This window comes from Rattus rattus, chromosome 1, assembly GCF_011064425.1.
Source record: "Rattus rattus isolate New Zealand chromosome 1, Rrattus_CSIRO_v1, whole genome shotgun sequence".
NCBI classification, from domain to species: Eukaryota; Metazoa; Chordata; class Mammalia; order Rodentia; family Muridae; genus Rattus; species Rattus rattus.
Window position 1 is genome coordinate 254,228,619 of NC_046154.1, and position 15,912 is coordinate 254,244,530.

The 15,912-nt window shown below is 53.5% G+C and overlaps 1 protein-coding gene across 1 annotated transcript in view; it reads right to left on the minus strand.

Annotated features, from left to right (window-relative positions):
- Positions 1-15,016, minus strand: part of Phf21b (PHD finger protein 21B) — a 70,936-nt gene extending 55,920 nt beyond the window's left edge. The window contains exons 1-2 of the mRNA XM_032918934.1: positions 14,553-15,016; positions 13,627-13,692 (exon numbers count right to left, since the gene is read on the minus strand). Of these exons, the coding sequence (XP_032774825.1) occupies positions 13,627-13,692; positions 14,553-14,606 (120 nt within the window). The 5' untranslated portion in view covers positions 14,607-15,016. The remainder of the gene's footprint in view (positions 1-13,626; positions 13,693-14,552) is intronic.
- Positions 15,017-15,912: the final 896 nt, after the last annotated feature.

A 15,912-nucleotide genomic window follows, 5' to 3' on the forward strand; every position in this document is an offset into this window, starting at 1 on the left:
TCCTCAGCTCAACTCCACTCACAGCACCACACAGCACAGCAGAGGTACCGATCACAACTCCACAGTCTTTGTGTGAGTTCTGGGCTATCATTCGTGTGTTATAATTGTGGCTTGAACTGGACCCTCTGCAGCCCAGCATCTACAAGCTCCTAGGATGTGGAAGACTGTGTAAAGACCACAGGGTCTCACAAAAAGTGCAAACTCTGATTCGGTGTCTCCTACTGGTACCTCCAAATACCACTCTATAGGATGGCTCCACACGGTGGAGTGATAAGCAAGGTCAAGCCGCAAAGGGAACAGGAAGTGACAAAGTACGGGCACTGGCCTCTTTGAGCTTTCAGGTGACAGAACTGGAGTCAGAATGAACGTCCTCAACCAGGACAGGGCTGTCTGAGCCCAGGCAGGGATCACATCGGTAAACCACTTGGAATGGTGTCAGGCCACCTGAGCTTCCAGTCCAAGGCCCGGGAACAGGGAGGGCACAGTTCCTCACAGCTCTTCAGTCAGACCTGTCCCCAGTTCCTGCCTTACCATTGTTGATAACGGCAATAGTCACATCCCATAAACCTGGACACTTGCAGGGACAGCCCCCACTGAGAGGCGTGTCTACACGGCATGAACTGACCCCTTAGCATGACCATGAAGGATAAATGCTCCCCCACAAGTTCCGTCCATACCCAATTCAGTGCTCTCAGCCCCTTCATGTTCCGGACAGCTGGATGTGACAAACACTGCTCACGGGAGAGGCAAGGCAAGTGACAATGTGGTAGAAACTGGAGGGATCAAGATGGTTTTGTGGAGCCTGTCAGCCCCACTCAGGCTGCTTACCAGGCTCCTTCAGCCCCATCACCAGTAGGTAGGTTCTCCACACCTCTGAAACTCTGTGCCGCTCTCAGAGCTCCCCACAACATTACAGATCCAGAAACTGACTAAAAAAAAAAAAAAAAAACACAACTCAGCCTCTTGGTCAAGCAGAAGGTCCATTCTCCACCGACCTTCACACCGTCACTGTCAGCAACCTGGTTCTCATGGCTGCTTCTCCAGGTGCCAAATTCCCCGCTCCTGATTCAAATACTCACTACCAAGCAATGGGTTTGGAAAATCAGCCCCTTACCCCACCCACCATGGAGGAAGCTCAGCGGCCAGTTCACCTCAGCTCTCCCTGTGAAAACACACAATTATGGGGAAGCCAGAGTGTAGTCAGTGCAAGCCTGGCATCTCTTCTTCTAACAGGGGGGCCATGCCTAACCTGTAACCCCCCAGGTGCGCCAAGCTCAGGTGAGACCCATGGTTCACATCTACCAGGAACCTTGACCTGTGACCTTAACTGGAAACAGGGCCTTTGACCCAACTGTTGAGGTCATTCCAGGACAGAGAGGCCCTTAAACCTAAAAGACTAATGTCCTCAGACAACGAGGCACAATGGAACAAACTTATAGATGTAGGGGGAGCAACAGGCTGTGGCCATGGCCCCACTCATACATGGAGAGCTTGCTTGACATGCTCAAAGAGGTCAAGTGTCCACACGCCAAAGAACACTTGGGCCTGAAGCTGGGACAGGCGGGGAGGCTCCTTCCCTGGAGCCACTGAGGAAACTCGGTTCTGCAGATACACTAATTTCAGACTTCCGGCGTCCAGACCCACTAGCTAACTCACTGTTGTGTTAAGCCCCAAACAGTACTCATGATACAGTGGCCCCAGGAAACACACAGCTGAGGGACAGTTACAGCACAGAGGATGGTAACTTGAGATGTGGGAAGCCCCAGTCCAGCCCATATCCTAGAAGCTTCTCTTCAGGCTCTATCTAGCAGGAACCTCTCTGCTGCAACTCCCCACTTAGAGGTTGTGGCGGCGGCGGCGGCGGCTGCTGCTGCTGCTGCTGCTGCTGCTGCTGCTGCTGCTGCTGCTGAAATGGGAGTGGCTCGCACTCTCACTTCCACTGGCATCTCTGAATTACGGTGATCGCAAGACCGAATCCCAGATTAAAAACAAACAAACAAACAAATTACTCCATCCCGAGAAGCATAAGAGAATCCACAAGGCAGTAAGCACCACTTGTGGGACCCTAGCTGGGCATAGGCTGAACACCTTGAAAGCTTGGGACACCGTCCCTCTGTGTAGCAACCCCAGGCCAGAGAGTCCCGGGACTAGACGAGCATGTTTATCTTTTCTATTGATTAAACAAAGCCTAAAAGAGGCAAACACAGCCCTGGGAAAGCAAGGGAGGGGTACACACACATTCTTCTCTTGAGTCACCAGGGCTGGGGCACTAAGGGGGTGGGGGATAAATTACTACGCAAGTCCAGCCGCACTGGGATGTAATAAAATGTGTTGCTAAGATACAAGTACCAAGGAAGTTCATTAAAGGCCGCTTTAACCCGGGCCGCCAGACTCTTCCTCCTTCCAAGGCGGCTTATTTGGTGTTGTCCCCTGTGTTTATAATTAGATCCATGGTAGAAGAGGCCACGCCGCCCATTCACGTCCACTCAGCAGAATGCATTAATAAAATAACTTGGCTATGCTGACCTCAGTGTTGGGGTAGAGCTGCAGGTCTGTTTTACTTTAAGAGCCTCCCTCACTGATCTAAATGACAAACACCCTTGAGGAGCCTCAATGGCTCTGTGGTTATATAATCTCTCTGGTTATGCTACGTTCAGCTGTGTTCACCTCGTGGAATCTTTCTCACACCAGGACGACAGAATAGTTACACCTGGGAAGCTCAGTCACCTCACAGCCTCCCAACATCTTAAGAGTCTCACGGTTGCAGAGTCTCGGTGGGTCAACCCTCATGTTCTCTGAAGTAACCACCATGCGATGCTGACAGGGAACAAGAGGTGAGGGAGGGAAGCCACTTCAAGGCTATGACCCAGCCCAGTGGAGCTATCAGAGGGTTGACCCAGAGGAAGAAACTAGACCTTGTCTGAGAGAGCACGTGGCCGCCTGCCCCTGCTCTGGATGAGGGAGGAGGCTGCCAGTCAGTGCTCAGGGATGTCACCCCTGGCCAGGAGTGTTTGGAAGCCTGCATCCTCTGCACTGATCCACAAATCAGGAGGCTTCATTGTGCATTCACAGAGCATGGTATGTTAGGCCAGGTCTCAGGAGCACTGGACCATGCTGAGGTCTACCCTATCATCTGAACTCTGGGAACCCGGGCTGCCGCTGGCCCTCAGAGAACCTTGAAGTCCTTAGCATTTCTGAACCCAGAATCTCCATGTTAGGGAGAAGCAGCTAGCCTCGGCCTGAGTTGGCAGTCATGGCCTTGTCTCCGTCAGGTGGAGTAGTGGCCTGGCAGCACAAGTCCCCCAGAAGCTCTTCTCTAGATGGTGCCAAACCTGACCCCAGCAGAACTGAGCCTAGAAGCTGATTTAAATGGGGAAGGGGAGCCAGGACAGCAGAGAAACAACCAACCCTGCCTTAGCTCTCTTCTCCATACTCACCTGTCCTCTGGCCACACAGGTCCCTAATGCAAACACTAGACCATCCTTAAGGAGGCAAGTCACTCTTCCACCAAGGAGTGTGAGAGAGTAGCCCGTCCCCACTACTACTGCAGGCCTTGGTTCCAATGTCACCTTCTTGGTAACAACCTCTGACCTGCCTACATTATGTACCCCATATTCCTGGCCCTGCTGTACATGGCCAGAGTACTTGCCACCCCATAATTGCCGCATGTCGCTTGCTGTGTTTGTACCTGCCTGAAGCTGCCAGCACTACCTGTCCTTGTCCTGGCACCATGTTGACCCACTACTGTCCCGCACAAGCTAAATGTCACAGTGTGTTCTGCCATAGCTACTGCACCCTTCCCGTATGAGCATGTGCCATGGACACATACATGTACAAAGGTGACAACGGTCACAAAGGGACACACCAGAGAATATGCAAAAAAGGCATAAGATGTGGAGAGCTCTGTCACCCTAGTGTCCTGCCAGTCCCCAGTGCTCAACACTCTGGGCCACTTGGGAGTCCCAACCTTGGCTTTAAGAAACCAGCTACGGGTGGCTCTCTGCACACCTTTCAAAGTTTCCACCTTTGCCATTATGCCTGCAGCTATGACAACCTCACACCAAGACCACACCAGTGTCTAGCATGTCCTTTTCTTCCTTAGTCAGAACAGACTTGCGGAGGTGGGAGTGCAGCATGAGCAGATGGAATTGTCACCTAGCAGTCTGCCCCGGCATACATGTCACCACCAAGCAGTATCATTAAATCCAGGTATGCAACACTTCACGATCGCAGGGATCAGTTCCTCTTGGTGAGTTGTATCTCACAGCTCTGCACCGGGCTCTCTGATGTGTGTTTTAATGACTCTGACGTTTGTTTGTACGTGTAGATTGTCTGCTTGAATGACATGAGATCACCCCCCACTTCCTCCCTTCTTACTTCCCTATTCCATCCCTGCCCTCTCCCTCTCCTGGGGGCAGAAGGCTGCCTGCAGCTTGTCTCAGTGACAGTTCGCTGGCACCTGTAGGCAAAGCCACCTCAGCCCCACCACCGCCACCTCCTAAGACTCTGTTATACCCGTTAAGGGATCAGAGAGCAGGCATTATGTCCCCCAGTGGTCTCACTAGTTATCCATGTCTAGCACCTCTATTTAGGGGGTTTACCTCTGTCAAGGGCCCACTGTAGACCTCTGTCCCCAAATTGAGACCCCAAATGCAGCAAGGAGTATGCACAGGGTGGGTACTGGAGCTAAGGCGACCAGCCTTCCTTTAAAGCCCTGCGACTAATCTAAGCCAACAGGCTTCACTCACAACTCTAGAACAGAACACAGCGGCTCTGCCCACGCTGCCCATCCTTCCTTGTGCAGCCCAGAAGTCCGCTGCCATCTAAGAATCACTTTAGAGTCACAGTGTGTCGGGACCCAATCTCTGAAAGCAGCAGTCCCTGGGAGAGGCCGCTTCTAAGAGAAACAATTATAGGACTCTCTTTCCTTTGGTCACAGCATGGTGGGTGAAGATTAAACCTTCCAGATAGTTCTGCTCACTAGACACAGTCCCCAGGCCCGTTCTACTCATGGCCTCACTCTCTCTTCTGTGAGAGGACGTGTCCTCCGACAGATCCCCTTGGTCTACACTTCTGCTATGTGCGACCATAACTCACTGCCCAGTTCTGGGGGCTGCTGAGAAGCGTCTTCGTCTGCCAACTCTCAAGTCCAGTGCCCAATCCCAGCTGTGTTCACAGGAGTCTAAAGACTTAGAGCCTCTCTAAACTGCCAGAGGACACAGTGCCTCACCCTTTAATCTCCAGCACTCAGGAGGCAGAGGCGGGAAGATCACTCAATTCAAGGTCAAGGTAGTCTATACATCGAGTTCCATCTCAGCCGGGGCTACATAGTAAGACTGTCTCTGAAGAAAGAAAGAAAGAAAGAAAAGAAAGAAAGGAAAGAAAGAAAGAAAAGAAAGAAAAGGAAGAAGGAAGGAAGGAAGGAAGGAAGAAAAGAAAAGAGAGAGAGAAAAGAAGGGAAGGGAAGGGAAGAGAAGGGGAGGGGAGGGGAGGGGAGGGAGGGGAGGGGGGGGGAGGGAGGAAGGAAGGAAGGAAAGGGAAGGAAGGAAGGAAAAAGCAACTCTGAGGTTTCTGTCCCACCTGAAAAACACATCTGTGTCTGTGTTCTGTCCCTTGCAATTATGTTGATACAGAAACAGTGAGAACGGCTTCTCCACTCAACTGCTACAGGCTGGGCATCAGGCCTAACACATAGAACACAAGCCCTCACGAATTGTTGAGACCCCACCCAATTTTTGGACTCAAGACCAAAGCCAGCTGCTTCCTCAGACGGAGGGTTTGACTTCTTCCTGGATGCCCTGCCCTAGGAAAAAAATTCCCTGTGAATACATCATTTCCTTGTCATTAAGAGGACAAGGGCCAAGCCCCGTCCCCCACAAGTGCAGTCCAGCTGAGAGCCAGGGACGCCTGTCAGTGACCATCAGAAGGAACCAGAAGGAAGCTGCCAGAAAGAAGCTGCAGAAACAACTTCTCCTACTTTGGAGACATGGAAACCAGGAAAACATTCTTAAGGAAGTACACTTGTCTCCTTAGACAAGAGAGACTATTTCGAAATCAGAAGAATCAGTCCACCTTAAAGCAGAACAGGATGTCAGCTGCCATCAAAGAGAAAGACCCAAGCTCGGAAGAGAGAGGCTCAGGCCAGCGTTGCACAAACAGAGTTGGGTGTTGGTGGCAGGCAGATGCAGGGGCTCAGCAATGGGTCCAGCGTCTGTCCACTCTAGTCCCACTCACTAGGCCTCCTGACCCAACCTGCCACATGTTCCCAATCTGGGCCTAGGCAGAACAGGGAGACAACGGGGAGAGAATCTGCCCAGACCCCCTTGAAAGTTTTAGGACTTTCTATATCTGTGGAAAAGTCCTACTACGGCCACCAGAATAGTCTCTGACTGGTGGGAAACTGTGCCCAATCCATGATCTCCATTTGCTCTGACCTGAATTTCTCTGCAGACTCATCTCTCTCTCATGCACACACACACAAACCACCACCACCACCACCACCACCACCACCACCATCACCCCATGTAGCCAACACGGAGAGCATCTCCACTTACTAACTGTGGGACCTCCACATTCCACTCACTCCACCCCCGTGGCTTAGCCTACTCCCGAGTAAAACTAAAATTACCAGCAGTCCTTCCTCAGAGGGCCAGCAGGGGATGAGCACTGAGGAATGGGAGGCAGAAGGGGCTCTGAGATGCAGGTGTCCAAAGGCACGGTGTAGATCGGCAACGCCAGGAAAAATAAAGATGCCAAATCCCGAGCTTCTGCAACATCTCATTTAACCAGCTGCTGCCTCTGTAAAACCACTTTACGATCCACTTGCCCTGTGCTCTATGGTCTTATCTGGCAGCAAGCTGTTGCTTCCCCCGTTTCTTGTTGAAGGACTCAAGCCTCCAAAGTGGGGAACACTGACTGGGAAAGACTAGGACTCCAAGGCTGGGACTGATTTAAAGCTCGGGTCTACTCAGTTTGAAAACCTGTGACACAGACCTTTGTTCTTGGCCTCTTAAAGGCCAGTGAGAGCTTTCTGAGAAGTCTTTCTATAGGGGAGAGCCAGATGAGCCAGCACATACCCTAGGAGGCCTCTGGAGTCCTCCCCACAGGTGATAGGAGCCTCCACTGCCAAGGACGAGACCTGAGAACCGGTGCTAACACTTCCAAGCAGAACACCAGCTCGCACGCACAAGTGAAATAAGAAGACAGAGAGTCCAAAGAGACAAAGGCATCAGACGGAGAACCTGCTCCATCACAGGGTGAAGCTCATAGCCAGGAGCTCTAATGAGGCATCCAGGGATTACCAAAGTTATTATCAGCGTCATCTCATTGAGAAACTTCAGGCCTAATTGAAATCAAGGGCACGGTTGTGACAGCAGGTTCTTTGAGAGGCAAAATATCAAAGTGAACTCTCTGGACCAGTTGAAAAGGATGCCACCATCAGCAGTCACCATCATCAACTGGCCCCAGGGGTGACGAGTGCCACCTCCCACAGAAACAGTTACAGCATACTTCCTGAACAGTGTGTAGACCCACTGGGAATTTTGGGTTTCTTCAGGAGGCTTGTCCAAGCACAAATCTAAAAGCAGTAATGCCACTCACGCAAAGTTTCCCTGGACTTTGGGGCTTCCGTGAAACTTTCCCAACCACTGTCTCACTGTCTCACACCCAGAAGGCCTGGTTGGGGAGGGATGTCTCATCCCTGCCCGAATTATAGGAGGCAAACAAATGCAAAAGTGCATAATGGCTTACCCAAGGTGGCCTGGCAGCACCTAAGAATTTGGGGAGTGAGGTAAGGTTCTGTACATCTTGCCATACCCAACAATGCTGAACTTTCCCCCAGAGAGGATGCTGATGAGGCAAACAGAATGGACGATTCCATTCTCTGAGAGACCTTATCATCTGACCTTAGGAAGTCTCCCTTCTCTTATTCTCTCAGTGGAGAAGACTGGCCAGCCCAGCCTGATCCAAGACTCAAACAACCTGAGAATCAGGTAGGAAGGTGTTTGCTCAGCGGCCCTGTGACAGCCTCTTTAGGCACAGGCAGTACCACAAGGCCACGTGTGCACTGTCTCCACCTTCTCTGCCGGTGCAAATTCCCACCTAGGAGCTGCCCCTCAACCCAGGGACAGCTTACTGCTTCTTCAGCTGCCAAGAACTGTCTTGACTCAAACCTTCACTGTGCCTTGGGGAAAGAGTAGACAGAGGTCCTTCTGTGGTCCATCAGTAGAGACCACAGAGAAGCCCTCCACAACCCAAGCACTGGACAGGAGCCTTTACATACCTGCGGGGTTAACTGGAGTGTTTCCAGCAGAGGCCCATGAGGAATAGGAACAGATGTATTCACAGTGTCAGAGAAAGGCATTCACCTACACTGTGTGTATGTGTGTCTGTCTGTCAGTCTGTTTGTGCATATACCCACCAGGGCTCACACTGGTAGGGCCCCTAAGGCAGGATGGGAACTAAGAGCTAGAAACTGCCTGGGGAGTCGGGGTGGGGGTGGGGTGGGGGGTTGTTCAGGGAGGTTAAAAGTTTGAGGTCAGCCAGGGCTACATAGTTAGATCTTATCTCAAATAAAATATTAAAGGTAGAAATTCTCCTTTATCCCTGAAGTGCCACTTCAGAGCATGAGAATGACAATTATTTTCCTGGTCTCAAAGATCCATGGGGCTGGAGAGCTGGCTCAGCAATTGGGAGTGTTTGCTGCTCTTCCTGATGGACCTGGGTTCACCTAGGCATCCACATTCCCCGTGACTCCAGCTTCAGATATCAGGTCTCCGTCTGGGTTCGACAGGCATTTGCACACATGCGTCACGCACATACAACACACGGAGCGGGCTGGGGTTTGTAGAGCTGACTCAGCAATTAAGGACACTTGCTGATCTTCCAAAGGGCCTGGGCTCAGATTTCAGCCCCCATGTGGAGCAGCTCACAACCACCTGTAACTCCACTCCTCCCTGGGGTTTAACTGCCAGGAAGCCTACCTCTCACTTGCAATGTTTACTCAGGCCACCAACCCCACCTGGCCACATCTGAGCTCTGAGGACACAGCCAGGTTGCTTAGCTTCAAACTCACACCATGACCTTACAGCACCTTCCTGAAGTTCCTTAGAAACTCAGCCATCTACACCCAACTCTGTCAGGTTTCCAGGGAGTGGGTGTCCCTCCTTTCTCGGTCCACCCATTTCTAAGATCTACCTTTTGGTCCCCAGAAGCATCAGCTCATCTCTACTAATCCCTATTCCCTCCCTACCCTGAGAACAAACACAGGAAAGTGCTCCCTCCCTCTAGAGGAGCTTAGGACCTAACAAAGAAAGCCATGCAAGATGAAGTCAGCAGGCAGAGGACAGCCAGACCTTCTCAAAGGCAGAGATGTGCTTGGGGTACAGGAAAATTGCCAAGGAGCAGCCAAAATGTCTTCTGCCAAGTGCAAAAGTTGGAATGAACTACCCCGTTAGAGGATGAACGGCAGGGGGCACCCGAGGGTTCTATTCAGGAACAAAACCAGACCCCTGAAGGTCGCAAGGCCCAGAGTGATCATAGCCCAAGTTATGGAAGTCAGGAATGATGAGTAACATAATAGGAAGGGCTGGACAGGTTCCTGCTAAAAGGTACAACACACTCACATGTCCATCAACAGGTAAACAGTTAAGCAAAGTGTATTCTTTCCACTCACAGGTTATTCAAATATAAAACATGCATCATCACAGCTGTATTTGCATGCAGGTTCAGAAAGCACAAGTGGTCCAGGGCCAGGAAGAAGGCAGAGCCTAGCTTCCTGGTGATGAATGCCCTCAAATGGATGGTAGTCATGACCCGAGGCCTGTGATGCAGGAAAATCATCAGAGTTCCTGTGGGTGATTGGGATGAGGGACTTGTGTCTCCAAGACACACAAGCAGAAAGGGCTTTTGAAATCTTCCAGGAGAGGACAGCACTGAGCAGGTCCAGGGTGGTGGAAAGTTGGAGAAACTTTCCCACTCGAAAGCATTTGCCCCAAGCAGTTTCTTGCAAAGTAAAACACAGAGCCTTTCTCACCCGTGTCTTCTCTTATTGTGTAACCATTCTGTTAACACGGGAAGAAGACTGAAGTTTACTTTTCTAGAGCAAAAAAAAGCCTCAGAAAACAAAAGAGCCTTTCAGCAGACAGTCTTGGGGAGAGTGCACTCAGAACGAACAAGCACACAGATTCCGGTGTTGTGCTCTCTGGTGTATGAAGACATGATTCAATGCTTGTCAACACCTGATACATAATCCCTTTCAAAATAACCAATTTTTACTGCCACACTTGAGGACAGTCCCTCAGAATCCAGAGTCCATAAAATCGATACATCAGGTAGTGTCCCAGACTCCACGGTCACCTTCAGGGTCTCCCTGGCCATGCCACAAGAGCTTCAGCAGCAGTTCAGACCGAGCCTCTGTTCACTCAACTCACTTTGGATTGCAGGGCAGGCCAGGTGGGGCTGTGCTGAGCTTTAAAGGCTGTGCAGAACTCCAAAGGAGGGGAAGAGGCTCGGGCATTTATGACTCGCCTATTTACACAAAGTGCTTCTTGCTTGACAATGCAGATTAAAATGTTACTGCATCTCAGCATGCGTTGCAAATTCTCAGAGTAAAACCACTGAGGCAGCTAATAGAGGCTTCACACTGCGTGGCTTACGTCCGTCCTACTTCAGGTCCAGAGCCTGCCTGGCAGGCTGCCTGTTATTTGGGGTCACCATCCCACCTTTACACCTCCCTTCTTTTGGGGGCAGGGGGGGATAAGAACTCCCCTTGCAAAACACAGTGTGTGTACCAGGAACTTGTATTCAACCACAAGACACTCCCCCACCCCACCCCCAATGATGGGAGGAAAACTGTACACAGAATTTCTCTCCCTCTGACCAAGCCACTTTTAGGAGTCCTCTGAATATGTCTCTATTTCTCAAAGTAACTGGAAAGTAAAACAAAATATCCCAGTGCCAAGGGCAATTGCAGGGAGGGCACTGTTTGCTGGAGTTACCCTACTGCTACTGTGTATCTAACAATAAGTTAACAAACTGTAGTTTCAGAGTTACCCTACTGCTACTGTGTATCTAACAGAGGAAGTTAACCAACTGTACTCTATATATAGTTTCATCACTTGTCTGTGAACTTTTAATTGAAACTTAAACCTTTTTATTTCATATTCCAAGGGCCAACACAGGAAACCATCTCCAGGGGTGGAAAGGCTACAATTTCCTCCCAAAATAACTATAGAGAGATTGTATCTTTAAATTGTTCCTCGAATTAAAATATACACTATACTACACTTGACTTATAAAATGTTTTGCCCTCACTCCTGGACTGCAACTAACTTCTCCACGGCAAGTTTTGGGCTAGTCACCTCTGGCCTTGTAAATCCACCCAGCCCCAGCCAAACTGCCAATCACCACCGGAAGTCCCCCAGGAAGCACAGGCAGTTAAATCCACCAGCTCATTGCATAGGTGAACTCGGAGAGCCCCTTGCAGCCAGCGTGGGAGAAGCAGGCAACTCTATTAGCATGCTGAACCCAGCCTCGGGGGGGCCCCCTCCTCTCCCTCTTTTATGAGCCCTTGTTATATAAAGGCCACAAAGAGAAACAAAAAAGCAGACTTGCCTTTACAAACACAAGTTCCGATGGCCAGGCCAAACCCTGGCTGCCTACCAAACGTTATTTTTAGGCATCTAAACGAGAAACATTTTTAAAAGGCCAGAGAACAAAAGTTTTCTGGCTTCCTTTCTTTCTTTTAAAGCACTCGACACAAAAAGATGGAGGCACTGTTCCTTTGCAGGCAATACTCCCGAGTTCAAATTTAAAGGCAAAGGCGTCCTGGGGGTAGGAGGGCTCCTCCCCCCCCACACCCCAGCGGCAGCCTCTACCTTCAAACAGGATTTTCAAAGATTTCCTTTGTAGCCTCATCAAAATTCCGGCATACGGGATAAATAGCTACTCATTTACTATCATAAAAAATTTAAAGCCCTGAAATAGTTGCCACAATCCAGAAGAAACGATCGCACAGAAGCTCAGAAAGACCTACTCCAGATAGTGAAACTACCGGCACGAAGAGCACACATAAAGAGACATTGTTGCGAAGAGAGGCACCTAGCACTGTTTTTTTCCTTTTAAATCTTCTACTCCGAGCCTAAGACTCCACAACTTCGCGTTTTACCCAGGCCATCACACTGTTCCAGATTTGTTAGATTTTTTTTTTCTTAAGTATCTGGTTTGATTCTACACAGTGATTAAACATCTTTGTGCTCTGCGGAAAAGGGTCTTCCAACCCCTCCCCCTCCAAAAAATGGCATCGAAGCAATCAAAATGGTAATGCCGGGCCTGGGTCCCCTCCCCCCGCGAACTCCCCGACTTCGCCGGGGCCGCGCGCAGGCCCCCCTCCGGCGGGAATGGAAGCTTCCACTCGCGGACGGGGGCGCGCAGCCGGGGGGTTTGGGGCGGGGGGGGGGGGCGAGCTCCGACCGAAAGGGGCAAATGCTTGACTCCCCAGCCTACGGTCCAGCCCGCGGTCCCTATGCTCTTGCGCTCTCCCTCCCACCACTTTGCAACTTTAAAGACTCGGCTTGGAGCACCGGCCTGCGAGCCGAAGCATCCTCCCGGACAACTGCGAGCTCCGGGCCGCTGGGGAGGAGGGACCCCGTGGGCTGGAGGAGGGGGAAGTCGGCCGGGCCGGGGGGTCCTCCGGCTCCCCTAGTCCGGGACGGGCGGCCACATTCCGAAGGAAGCGAGAGCAATGCCTGGGCCCGGGCAGCGCGCGGGGGGAGGGAGGGGCGCGCCCCCGCCCGCCGCCTCGGAGACCCGGGTGCACCATTGGCTGTGCAGCTCAAAGTTCTCGGCCGGCGGCGCGCAGGGGCGGGGGCGCGCGCAGAGGGGGAGGGGCTCGGGGGCGCGCAGCCGGCCGGGCTCCGGCGGCGGCATCTGTTCGTGGTGCTGAAACCCGGAGCGCTGAGCTCAGCGCAACTAACTCACAATGGACAACTTTTCTTCACCGTGGGGGCGGCGGGCGCGCACCCCCATGGCTGGAGGTCCTCGCGGGTCCCCACATCCCCTTCTAGGCATAGGCACTCAAGTTAGGGCAGAACTGGGGGTCCCGGGGGCGCCTTTCTTTTGTTCCCCGGGAGCTGGCGTCAGATTCCGAGAATAAAAAGTGAGGCCGGCGGGATAGCCGGGAAGGGGCCAGCTAGAAGGATCACCAAACCTGGTCGGCAGTGCCACGCGGAAATGGCTTCCAAGGAGTTTGGGGTGCAGGCCCAAATTACCGCCCCCTTGTGTCCCCCTCCCACCGCAGCAGGGATCAGGGAATGCCGAGGCCGGGGAATGTCCACGTTCCCAAAACATGTCCACCGCTCAAGATGGACGCCGGGCAGCAGGCGCCTCGGAGGTACGGCGCAGATCTTTGGCCGGCCGCCGGAGCCTCGCGCTCCCGCTCCCCTCAGCCACCACAAAACAGCTCTTTCTATCAAGAAAGGGAGGATGGCAACTTTGAGGACTGCTGCCATAACCCCACGGGAGTCGGAGCGTGCGGCGACCGTACGGGCACTTTTTAGGGTGCTGCCAAAGTGCCCGGCGACCCTCCCTGGACCCCGGTTCCCTGTGGGGCATAAGCCCCCTCCTTACTTGTTTGTCGCTGAGCGCTGCGATCCGTGGCTGCCTTTCGTGGAGCTGCTTCTTGAGGTCGCCGTTCTACGGAGACACAGAGGAACGGGCTCAGCCTAGCCGCCCCGGTGGGTGGGTGGCAGGCGAGCCCCGAGCCCTGCATCCCCACCACCCAGTGCCTGGCGGACCAGGCCAACCGAAGCGCGCCCCAACTTTCCAGGGCCGCTTCCCTCACTCGGGCCACCGTGCAATGTCGCGCGGAGCAGCTTACCTGTGGCTGCCGCCTCATTGGGGCAGCTCCCGGGGCGGGGCGGGGGCCGAGGCCACCCGGCGGCGCGCCCCGAGCCGTGCAAGTTTGCAGGCCGGGGTGCGGGTGCGAGTGAGTGTAAGAGTGTGTGCCGGGGGAGGGGGGACGAACAAAGAGCCAAGTAAACACGGCGAGTCCGTGTCGAGCAAAGCTCATAAATATTCAAGTCGCGTCCTAATCTCCCCAACACACACACACGCGCACGCCGCAATACCGCTCGGGCACCGGCCGCCTCTCGCCCGACTCACAATCACCAAACTACTTTTGCTAACAGCGAGGGTAGGTGCCGGGTTGGGCCCGGAGCAGGAGGCTAGGAACGGGCCTGTCCATACATCCTGTTCCCTGGGAAGCTCTAGGAGGGTCCCCTTTCCGGGTGCCCTAGTTGTGCAAACCGGGCAACCGCAGAGAAGACGCCACGCTGGGGTCCCACGAACCCTGAATCTGCAAACAGTGCTGGATCGCACGGGAGCGAAGGGGAGAGGGAGACCCAAGGGTTACATCCCAGCCCCGGGACATGCTCCGGGAAGGGGCCTGTTTCCAGCACCTCTGAGACCAAGAGTTAGATATGGAGCTTGGGTCCTTCCAGCTTCCACTGCCCGGACCACTACTGCTCCCCAGCCCAGGTTCCCGGACCACCTACCTGGTGGCGCGCGAGTTCCACTGCGAGCGCCTCGGACCGGCTTTGCAGCTCCATCGCCGCAACTTGGGCAGCACTTTGCGCTCACTTTGGCCGGAGCTCGCAGGAAGTTGTGCGGCTCGGCGGGAACCAGACCGGGAGAACTCGGATCCGGCGTCCCGGGCACTGAGAGACACGAGTCCCCTCCTGCAGCGCCGATAGGAAAGGAGGCTGACGAGAGGGAAGAAAGGCGAGCTGGCGCCCAACTCTTCCGGCTGCCGCTAAGTTGCGCCGGGTGCCCGGGCTGCCTGCGCCGCCCGGCGCATGGCCCCCCGGCGCCGGGAGCCCCGCGCAGCCCCCCAGCGCGCGCCCTGGCGCCGCCCGCGCCAGCTGACCGCCGGCAGGGACTATATTTCCTCCGGCGCGCGCGCCTGGATCTCGCTGGGGCCGCGGTAAAGTTGTGCCTCGGCACGATGCTAATTCGGCAGTGCCCGGATGGAGCGGGCCGGGGCGGCAGGGGGCGGTGCCGGGAACCCGCCGCCCGCCCCGCCCCGCCCGCGCGTGCGCATTGCGTTCGGCCCGGCGACCCGGCTCCGGGAACAAAAGTGGCGGCTGAGCGGAGCGCAAAGTCGCGGCTCTAAGAGCCGAGCGCCCGAGCGATCTCCTCGATGCGTAGCCGAGAGCAGGGAGAGCTGGGAATGCTTTCACAGCCTCACTCCCGGAGCGACACTTCTCGCAGCAAACTGAGATGCCCCCCTCCTGCTTCTTGCACCTCCTCCCTCCTCTACTTCCCCTTCTCGCCTCGCTCTCCGGTTTTATTTAAATCACCCGGTCCTCTCCCGCAGCGCCCAGCGCTGCGAGTCGGAGACTAAATCAGTCCTGTCGCCAGAGTCCCAGTGCCTAATGGCCGCTGTGGTGTTTAAACAGTATGAAAACTGATCTCTTGACTGGTCCTTTAATGATTTTTTTACACTCACAATTAAACTCTCAACAGATGTCACTTGCCTTTTTTTTTCCAGACAGTTGTTAAAAATCGTAAACACGACAGGTCAGTGTGACATAAAGCAATCATAACTACAGCTGCGGAGATGACATTTCAGAATTCCCAGTCCCGGGGCCGGGGTCAACGTCTCGGAGTCGAGATTACTGCGGCGGAGTTTCCTGTCCTCATCAATTAATGTCGGGGCTTTGTGCCCTGCTGGGAGCTAGCACACTAGTGTATTTCAAAGAGGCAAGGGAAAGGGGGCCTCCGTGTCAGAGTAACCCTGAATTGACAGCGACTCAACCAACTCTTTCTGTGGGTCACAAGAAAAGGAGGAAGGAAGGAAAGGAAAGAAAATGCAGGCACATTAGTCAGAAATATCCCTACCAGTCAGAAATATCC